General features: G+C 31.6%; 2 protein-coding genes across 2 annotated transcripts; one reads left to right on the top strand and one right to left on the bottom strand.

Annotated features, from left to right (window-relative positions):
• Positions 1-4,455: 4,455 nt before the first annotated feature.
• Positions 4,456-6,188, bottom strand: LOC119829166. Its single transcript, XM_038351567.1, has 2 exons — positions 5,427-6,188; positions 4,456-4,887 (listed from the first exon to the last, which is right to left on the bottom strand). Exons 1-2 carry the CDS (start codon positions 6,186-6,188, stop codon positions 4,456-4,458), a joined length of 1,194 nt encoding a protein of 397 aa, XP_038207495.1.
• Positions 6,189-9,004: 2,816 nt separating this feature from the next.
• On the top strand, positions 9,005-10,797 carry LOC119829165. Its single transcript, XM_038351566.1, has 2 exons — positions 9,005-9,892; positions 9,968-10,797. Exons 1-2 carry the CDS (start codon positions 9,005-9,007, stop codon positions 10,397-10,399), a joined length of 1,320 nt encoding a protein of 439 aa, XP_038207494.1. The 3' UTR covers positions 10,400-10,797.
• Positions 10,798-11,026: the final 229 nt, after the last annotated feature.

Here is an 11,026-nt window from a genome sequence, read left to right as displayed (position 1 = left end):
AGCTCGCACCGGGGAAGTACCACACCCCCAAAGAAAACCGGCGTGAAATAGTGGCATGCCACTGTGTTTCGTACGGTGGTTTCCTTTTCCTCACCCGTCCCAATCCATTCCTTCTTTCCTTTTCCCTTACCCCATAAAAGCGGGCGCATTCACAGAGGCACTACCTTTGCGAATGTTCATGGGCGGTGGTGATGGCGAACCACCAACTCAGTTGCCCGCTATGACATAAAAAAAGAACTCATTTAATCGTGTGATGAATTTTTTGTTGTAAGCATTAAGAGCTTGCATAAAAACATTGAATAAAGTTTCAAAGATAACTATATAAAAATCTTACTTAACACAAGTACTAAATTACGATAGGCAAATTAAAGTTACGAGGAAAAGGGACGAATGATGCTATGGAAATGGAAAAGAGATGGAAGACAAGTACGGTTAAATTTCAACTCAAACATATTTTAATCATAAAATTATACAATATAACCACCGCTAGTTTGATAGATAGTTTCTAAAGAAGCGATGGTGGCTCAGTGGTGAGAACCTCGGACTTCAAAATCGATAAGTTGGGGTGGATGACCGAGCCACGTGCAGAAAATAAATTGATTTTTTAATTTATCTGCACTTATGGATATCATCACCACTGCTTAAAACAGTGAAGGAAAACATCGTGAGCTTTGCCTAGTTTATGTCAATCATAAAATGATTCGGTAACCAAATTTTCAAACTAATTATGACCCCTTATTTCGAAAAACAATGCTGTTCATAAAAGCTTTTTACAATTAAATCACTTCAAAGGAAAACAATAACGAAAAAAAAATAATAATTAATCGGCAAAAATTAAAGATTTCCTCCTGACGAGTAATAACTTCATTTTGAATATCGGATAATCTGATACAAGCAGGAGCCTTCAATAAAAAGCAATAAAAAGTTTATCACGGGTGTAAGAGTGGAATAAAATATGACGTTTTATAGGACACCTGCTCCGCAATACATAAAGTGCGTACTCGTATCGACAAATGAACGTCAGGGAATACTATTTTATGGGCTATAAACAGTGAGGTGTCATAAATGAAACCACAGAACGACGCAGTTTTGTAGTGGACTCAATGATTCTAACTTAGTTATGGTAGGTACACGTTTTCGAGGTTAAATAATGTGATCTTAATCCACATAAACGAATCACTTAAAACAATAGAGCCAGTGATTTTTTTCTCTTAAAATATTATAAGGAACTAGCGAGGGCAGCTTTATCTCTGATTAACTGACTTAACTGACTGACGAAACATTTATTAACAAGCCCCAGGAAATCTGTTTAATTGCTAGATGGAGCTCGCAAAATGTTTTCATTACACTGCATCTTGTCAATTTACGTTCGATTAAGCGAGCGCGATGCCAGCAAATTTAATTCTAAGCTCTGTAAAAGAGCTTCACTACTTAATTGCTCTTTAAATAGTTTGACGCTAACTATTGCGTCAATGCTGAAGGATTGCTGGTAAATATTTGATTTAGATTAGTGGCCAACCTTTCTACCGCTAGATGTTGCCTTTTGTTTCGTATATAATTAATGTTGTATGGTACAGTAAAGCGTTATGTTCTATCAGGAGTTTATAAATATTTTTTTATAAATCTATAACAATGAAAACAATTTGTATGTATGTTTACATAATAATAAATTATTTATAGTATACCAAATAAACTATACACGTCTGACGTAGTAAAAAGGTGCAATTGAGGAAATGTTGATTAAATTCAAGTTTTATATTTTGAATCAAGCTTATATGCACCCTGCATACAGTATATTTACAAATGTACTTAGAAATTGTTACAATACTCAACTATTGTTAGTATTTAATACTAGTGGGAAATGCTTATCTTGCCAAAGTCACAGTTCACCAGTAGAACAGTTCTTGTGTACGATTTTGGACGATACAATTAGTGAAGTTCACTTAAACTTGAATTCAGTTGTGCTGCAGACTGCAGAGTATGTATAATTATAAATATGATTAGTAATGCTATTTTCCTTGATAATATTTAATTATTGCTAATTGTCATATATTTTAAAAAGACATTTTTCCTTTACAAAAACATGTATGTGGCGGTCTCTCACGTTTCATCGAATACGCAAACCCACAAGTGTAGGACGATTGAAAATGTTCGTTTCACACCTCGACATTCACTTGCGAGCAATAATTCGGACAATTTACGGATTTTTGCGCTCACGTAATGTCTCCAAAATAAAAATATTCTATTAAAACTTTCATATATGTATAAGAAGTACATTTTAAATTGCGTGATTGGCTAAGCATTTACGAATATTATAGGTATAAATGTTTCCTGCCGTCGGATCCATCCTCTACAATATCCGGCTCCTAGTTTAATCTTGGATGAATAACATGGCACCAAGTTTCAAATTAAGTACATAACGATCCCCTCTCGCTTCGTGTTACCTTGTATACCTAGGGTTACCAGTTAAATACACAAAAAATTCTAGAAAAGTTACTAGTTCACTAGTTGTAAGCGAATTGAAAAACCAAAAATTAATTACCTCATAAATAGTTTTGCCAATTCAGGATATTTTGAAATCTTGTTAAACATACGTTTAAAATATAAATAGTTATAAATTTCATCCAAAATATTTCCAAATTACGGTTCCAAATGATATTTTATTTATCAATCTAGCTTTTTCCTGCGGCTTCGAATGCGTTAAATTCGGTGTAGTTTAATATTATGATACATATAAACCTTCCTCTTGAATCAAAATTTATTAAAAATAAACCGCAACAAATTCCGTTGTTTAGTAGTTTTAAACATTTAAGCATACATAGGGACAGAGAAAGCGACATTGTTTTATACAATGTAGTGATGAATGTTTTAAAAAAGAAGTGACGACATTTTATAAAATAACACTTTAAAAAAGATTGTATGTTGTGTCTGATAGAATTTGTATGTCTGGAAACCCTGTATACAAGTAGGTAACTACTAAGTGCATCCAATAGATACCTGGGTAATAGACGCTCTATGATCATGTTATAGTGATGAAGTACGTTTTATTGAGATTATCTGTCCGTGAAGTTTCTTTTTAACTATTTTTATAATACTTTCAGCCAGATATTCTTCCAGTCGCAATTAGATTGTATTGACATAGATTTAGACGATGACTTTGTTCGTTTATTACTTAAAGGAACTAAAGAATAGTAAAAATAGTGTAAGAAAGCTTTTTATGTCTTTATTTGTCGTCATTATTTTTAAATAAAATAAAATAAAAATTATTGTAGCCAGTCTTAGTCGACCCAACTTGTTATGTCAATTTCAATGATATTTCATAATATATTTACACTTTTTCAAATGTAAGCAGGTGTTTTTTTTCTCAAGTTTTTTTCTGAGTTCTTTTTTATAAATTCAGTATTTTTGTTCCGCCTAAATCTTGCCTGAGAGCAAGTATAGCAGTACTACATATTTTCTCATTTATAGTTTTGGATTAGATATACGTAGCATATAAATACGGATACAGATCAATAAAATCATTGGTCCAAAAACCTCCCTATCTTGTATTTTGTGTATTATATCGATACATTGACTTTATTTAATTTATTAATAGACTATTAATAAATTGCTAATAGTTGATGTTCGTTATCGATTTTAAAGTTAGCACAAATTTCATTAAAGCAGACGGGAATGTCGTTATGAATATTCATTGCCCGCGCAACCAATGCAAGTCGTATTATCCCCCAAAATCGACTTTACAGGTTCACGAAATTTGCTTTCGAACTGATTTATTATCTACATTCCAATATTATTGCAGTTAACTCGCAATGGAACTTTGTTCTTTTGGGTTAACTGCCCAGTCGAATGCAACAACAACAACCAACGACAAAAATAAAAAAGACACCATATGTCCATTGTGATTTATACTTAGTTATACTAAGGTAGTTTTCATTTTTAAAGATTTTATTTAAAGGTCGAAGGGGTAAACGGACATCGGTTAAAAAAGGTCAATAATTTTAAATCCTGCGTCATTTGTGCGCACCTGTTCCGTACGATATTGAATATAAGTACAATAATATTTCGAATTGCTAATGGAGGATACCTTTCGGAAAAATTCATTTGACAAAATCGAAATGGCTTTTAAGATTTTCCGATACAAGCAAACAGAGGGTTTAAATGTGTTATAGAAAGGGGTATGTTGTCCAATTAGTTAGTATTCATCACTGGATCATCCGTTTCATCTTCGGTAACCTTGAGCCTATGTTGGCGACGTGATGTGACTTCCTTATCTAGAAATTACACTTCAAATTCAGAGGTAGACGCTAATATCACGTATCACAGTTTTTATTAGCTTTATCTTAATTGTGCATTTAAATGCATGCGAATTCTTGACTAATATTTATTTTCAAATAGGTACATAAATAACTAACCACAACAAAAAATACAAAGCAATAATACAAAGCGTATTATATTTTAATCAAAAACACTTTGTTCCTTGTTATCAATAGTAATGTAACCAAGTCTTTCCAAATCATCAATAGCGTTTCCAATCGTCTCTGTGAATTTTAAAATATTTTTATCGGTTGTATTTTTACTTTGCAAGAGGGTATCTTCTTCCAATCCATACCATAAGGCGAATCCCATAAATGACGTAATCAAACAGTTTTCAGCAACAACCTTAAGATCTTGTTTAAAATCATCAATAAACGATTTGGCCAGGTTGTCATTGGAAACAATAAGTATATCAGTTACAGCTGCGATGTATGTAGACATCAATTCGTCGTAATGAGTTGACCTAGTCGTCTTATCGGTGCTTACAAGAATAAAACTTAGGAAGTCTTGCGAGGGGCTCAAGAATCGTACAGTTTGAAAGTCCACGATACAAGCTCGGTCGGGTTTATTTTCCTAAAAATATAGTAATATAATTTATTGGTACTTCTACGACTTTGATTTTAACACCATTTAGTTTATCAGAAATTAATGAAAAATGATATTCTAATTAGTAGCATAATTTAAAGCTATAATGTAGCAGCGGTGGCTCAGTGGTGAGAACCTCGGACTTCAAAATCGATAAGTCGGGGTTCGAGACTGGACGAGCGTGCAGAAATAAATTGATTTTTCAATTTATCTGCGCATGTGGATAACATCACCACTGGTTAAACGGTGAAGGAAAACATCGTGAGGAAGATGGCATGTCCAAGAATTAAAAGTTCGACGACATGTGACATCTGCCAACCCGCACTTGGCCAGCGTGGTGGATTATGGCCTGAACCCTCATAGGAGGCTTGTGTCCCAGCAGTGGGAACATATAAGGGCTGATGATGATGATGATGATGATGATGATGATGATATTCTAATTCAGTTTATACAAATGATACGAAAGGTCATTATGTATAATGTCTTTGTTTGGCTTAAGGGAAATGATAAGTATAGCAGAAGTTTACCTTATATTTAAATAAAATATTTTCCTTCCAGTAATCTCCATGTCCACAGATCAATCGTCGTGCTTTTTTAAAGCTATCCAAACAAGCACTTGAATACCTGGATATCAAACCCTGGAGATAAGTTTCATACTTGGTGCCACTGAAGTATCTACAATGATTCTTTAGAGCCAATTTCAAAGCTGTATTCAACTCTACAGGGTATTCGTCGGTATATGGAGCTATTACGTTATTACTATCGGACACGTTGCCTTTTTCTACTACTATCACGGAAACAGCATGAAATTTTGCAAGCGTTTTTAAAGCCACAACTAAATGTTCAAAATCTAGAAACCTATGAGCCGTATATCTTCGGTACCCTTCAAAGGTCATGTCTTGTAAAACTATTACTTGCTTATCTGGTTCTAATTCAGTATGATAACAATTCGGTATTAAGCCATCTATACTCACAGCAGATAATTCAGAAAACATAGGACGTAAAGCAGTGTAGAAGAAAACCTCCGCTTCAAATAAGTAACTGAAAACTTGCTTTAGCCTTCCTTCAATATTATTTGGAGTAATTTTAATTAATAAATGAAGTTTAATATCATCTTCAGATGTGTTCATATTTTTAGAGCTGTGTATTGTCGCTGGAACTAAAACACCGAAGTAATTTTCAATTGCATCCATGCTGTTTTGGCAAGTATATCTCCATCTTTTTAGATTGATTTTTCTTGCAACTTCACTTAGAATATCGTTGAGACGATCTTCGGGAATATACTGCATTTTTTAAGATGATGCTTCTTATTCGTAGATAGTTAAAGAACTGTTGTTGAAAATGGAAGTGATTATTTCAGTGCAGGTTCATTTACATATTATAATATGAAAGTTTACTCTAGATAACCATGCTACGTGATTAAATGAAATGCAGCAAATAACATTATGTACCTACATGAGGTTTTGAGCTATAAATAAGTGTATGGTATCTCCAATGCAAATTAACGAGATATTTTAATTATTTGCTCAGCATCACGTCCGCGTTTGTTAATTTTTTTTTATTGCACGTACAATTAAATTGGCAGGAGCTTAAGGAACGAGGAAGTCTGATATTTCTTTAAATCTAACAAAAATGCTAACAATAGATACCTAACTTACTATTATGCAACATGATTATAACATCACGCCGATATCGGTTATAATGATTTAATATACAAGGTGTCTCAAAAGAAATATTTTGTGGATGAATAAAAAAAAAGTAAGCGGTGTATTGAAAAAATGTTTATTAATAATTAAACTGCATAATATGGGAGTTTATTTCTTAAAAATAATATCGTCCAAATGCAGTCCATTGCGTTCACAGCACTCATTTAATCGAACAGTAAAATTATTTACGACACAAAATTATTTATTTGATTATATATAAATAATGATTAAATACAAACAAGTTTATTTCTCAACCACAATATGAGTGAACAGTTTTTTGTGTACCTTAGTAACTCTTTAATCAAGGGATTACCAACAACAAAGGAAATACAGGTATATGATCATACTATGACTGTACCTAAGCTCTTGCGAATAATAAAAGAATTTTGAAATTAAATATGAATAATACAAGAAAATGTTTTTAATCAAAAATAAAAAAAGGTAAAAAATTATCGTAAGATGTATGTCTTTAAAAGAGATAGCTTAGAAACTTATGGTTATTATATAATAACATATATACTTCTTATATTACCGGTGGTTAATATAATAAATGTATTTTTAAAAGTAAAGTAGTAAATAGTACTTAGCGCTTTTTTAGTTCAAGTTTTTATGAATTAGGTAAAAACAACTGTGAATGTAGGTAACATTATATTTTATGCGATATAATTATTTATTGTAACCTTTTTATAGGTTCATTTTATTAGCAAAACTATTGGCTAAAGCGGCTCCTTATCCCCAATAAAAAATAACCATGTAACTTTATGTCTCATAAATAATTCCCCTGTTTGTTGACCGACAATCCAGATAATCCTCGTAGTATGTGCCTTTCGCCGCGGGATTGTGTTGTTTTGTTAAGGAAAGCTGAATCATTGTGGACTCGACACGAATTGAACTTCCTGTATACTTAGATAACATAACTTACAATTTTATTTTCCATTTATTATGTCTTTATTCTATTGACAGTAATATTACCTATATTGATATAAAAATAAGTGACTAAATCTAAGAGCTGGCTTGAGGTAGAGAATAATTATAAATAAGAATATAGGTACTACACTAACAATTCGCCTCGGCTTCGCCCGTGGTATATTTAGCCTAAGGCACTCACACAATCACGTACAAATCCACCAGAAGGAATTCTGTTTTTCGTTCTCTCTTCTTCAGTTCCTGATATTAGCGCGTTCAGACAAACAAACTCTTCAGCTTCATGTAATTTAATGGTACTATAGAAGTATATGTATATAGATGTTATCTGTGGTGGATATTATTTTATGACTTAAATACTTCGTACATATAAGATTGAGTTATGGCAATTAAGACGGTAAATAAAGGAGGTTTACCTCGCAGTTCGCTAGATAATAATATTATTGCACGTTTCTTCTTCTTCTTCAAGCTAAATAATAGGATTCACAAGTCGTTCAAATGAGATAAAAAAAAAACATTATGTATATAAATACTTTTAACTGAATACTAAGAAGGTAAAATGAAAATAGTCGAGGTATAAAACTGTGTAAATAATGTCCAGAACAATGTGACGACAAAGTAAAAGAGTCAGTATTAATCTCTCATATTATACAAAATAATTTTCATTATACAAACAACAAAATGTCGGAGAGATGCAGCCTGTACGAAATAAAAAAAATTGTTTTATTTATGTTTGATCTATTTTTATAAACTATAACACAATTTTTGTTTATGGGTTGACTTAATATACGATAAATCTACTATTGTTAAAGGCATGATAATGAGGATTAGCATCATGTCTATAATGATTGTTAATAGCTAATAGGTATTATACCTATTAGTTATTATTTCTAACCATGCCTCTCTATTTCCCGTACCTTATTTCATATCGCATTTTTTTATAAATAAAATTCAATTAATCTATCAAATCGGACCATAGTTCCCGAGATTAACGTGCGCAAACTAACTCTTTTGCTCCTCGCTTCTGGACCTAATTTTCGAGTTTCATAGCCCGGCATTATTCTTATCTATATACTGGGCATACACAGATAAACTTATAGATTTTATTGTTTGACAAAGATCTAGGCGTCGCGTTACACGCTCGTAGACCTTTTATATTATTAGAATAGATTGTATTTTATAGGATGTGTGTGACGAATGAACGATCTAACTATTATGTTAGGATGTTAGGGGCATTAATATAATGTTATAATGTTTAGCTACTTTAGTAATAAATACGCGTATACTGCACGAGCTTTTACCAGCCCTGGTGAGATATGTGGTAAGCGGTGAAACACATTAGTTTTGCAGGATTGAGGGCTCTTAATTACAAGAAGTCTTCTTCTTTGTTTCAGTGGCAATTTTCGTACGCCTAAAATAAAAATTATCCTTTTTACGCTTGGTAATTCCTCGGTGTTAGGATATGTCAGTGGTAAATGACAGCTGACGTTAGGTCATATTTGGATTTTCAAAAACATGTTATATTTGCTACTTGTAAAGATTTGTTGATGTTCTATTTTCGAAATTACTTCTTGGGTGCATATTTAAATGAAAAAAATATGGAAAGTATCAACGAGGAATACATAACAAAAATATTAGAATGTGTTGTATTTGAGTGCAAAATAGAAAAATGGAAATATAAAAAAGAAACTTTCCTAAACATAGCGCAAAATTATTTTGGAGTAATCATTCCCATTTCGTTAATAGGCCACAATATTGAAGGAGAAGTAGTCTTAAATCTTGTTTTAAAATTAGCTCCAACAGATGAGAGATATCGTGTAAGCGGTGCTGTAACCATATTTTTTGCAAAGGAAATATTTGTTTATTCCTCCGTCCTACCAAAGTATCAGGATATTCAGAATAACATAACTACTTTATCAGGATTTGTCGTGCCAAAATGTTTCTGTATAAATAATGATTATTGTATGGAAGTTATTGTAATGCAAAATATGTGCACAGAAGGATATCATCCATTCACTAAAGATATATTTTTGGATATAGAACATTTGCTTTTATCAGTAAAATGCCTGGCACAATTTCATGCTCTTTCATTTATTCTAAGGGAACAAGATACAGCTTTATATGAATCGGCAAAAAGTACATGTGTCCCCTTGCATAGGGAATCTAACAAGAGATTTTTAGATATATTAAAGGATAGGTTAAATAAGGGTTTTGTTAAGTTTTCAAATACACAATATGCAGCTCTGTTCCAAACTTTGGATAAAGATTGTGAAAATATTGTTGAAGCCATGTATAAATCTGTTAATGAAACTTGCTTATGCCATGGAGATATATGGAAAGAAAATTTACTCTTTAAATACATGGTAAATTTCATTCGAACTTGCTTTGTACTAAATTTGGTAATTTTTGTTATTTTGTAAATATTATGTTGTTTTTAGGATGGCCACCCAATCTCTGTGTGTATGATAGACTATCAAACCACAAGAATGTCGAGTCCAGCATTTGATATCCTCTACTTAATTATAACAGCCACTACATCACATTTTCGGAGGCAACATTTCAAACAACTATTGGATACATATTTCCAAACTTTAGAAGAAATTCTGCGTGAAGCCAATGTATCAAGCATTACATATTCTAGGCAAATGTTTGAAGAAGATTTGAGAATAGTCGGACCAGCATGTTTTTGTATAGCTAATACCGCTATATGGTTATCAAGTGGTCTACAGCAGGAGGGACATGTTAGAAGTAAAATTATATTGGACACGGAACAAAAAAGAGAACTGGCTACGAATCAATACAAAACTAGGATTAAGAATATTATAGATGATTTAAATACCTATGGTTATTTGAATGTAGCAATGTCCTAATATACTTTGAAGATTCATTACTTTTTCCTGGGTGAACCGATTTTGATAATTCTTTTTATATTCCAAAAGTTGTTACTTGTCATGTGGTTCCCATTTACATTTGGTATATTCCTCAAAAAATTTTGACAGTTTAGTTTATTTGTTAAAAACTGTTATTTGTAAATAAGTAAATAATCAATTCCATTTGTTATATTGTTTGTTTTTAATGTTGAATGTTGTTTATTTTTTTATTTTACTTTAAGTGTTTTATTTTTTTGTTTGAATGTAGTCACAACTATGACTGCTTATTTACCCAATGATATTCTAAAATGCAAAATACTCTAGTTATTTCTATTGAATTATTTACATACTGTAATGTTATTTACAATTAAATGGATGAAATATTTCTTTTTATTTGTTAAACTAATGCATAAATTTTTTTAATTTGATATTTGAAAACCTTATTTTGAGTTAACTTTTTATTTGTTCATGATAATCGTTTTATCAATCAAGATATAAGTATGAGTTGGTTTTTTTTTTAAATTAACAATTCATTTATTTTCCAAATACTGAATACTAAAATACATTTTAATTTTCCAATTAATTAAAATCCTTTCAAGTCAACAGCGTTCAGGCGATTTTTTATAT

The sequence above is a fragment of the Zerene cesonia genome, chromosome 9 (genome assembly GCF_012273895.1).
Source record: "Zerene cesonia ecotype Mississippi chromosome 9, Zerene_cesonia_1.1, whole genome shotgun sequence".
NCBI classification, from domain to species: domain Eukaryota; kingdom Metazoa; phylum Arthropoda; class Insecta; order Lepidoptera; family Pieridae; genus Zerene; species Zerene cesonia.
Note: the sequence above shows the minus strand (reverse complement) of the source record. Positions and strands in the feature narration are given on the sequence as shown.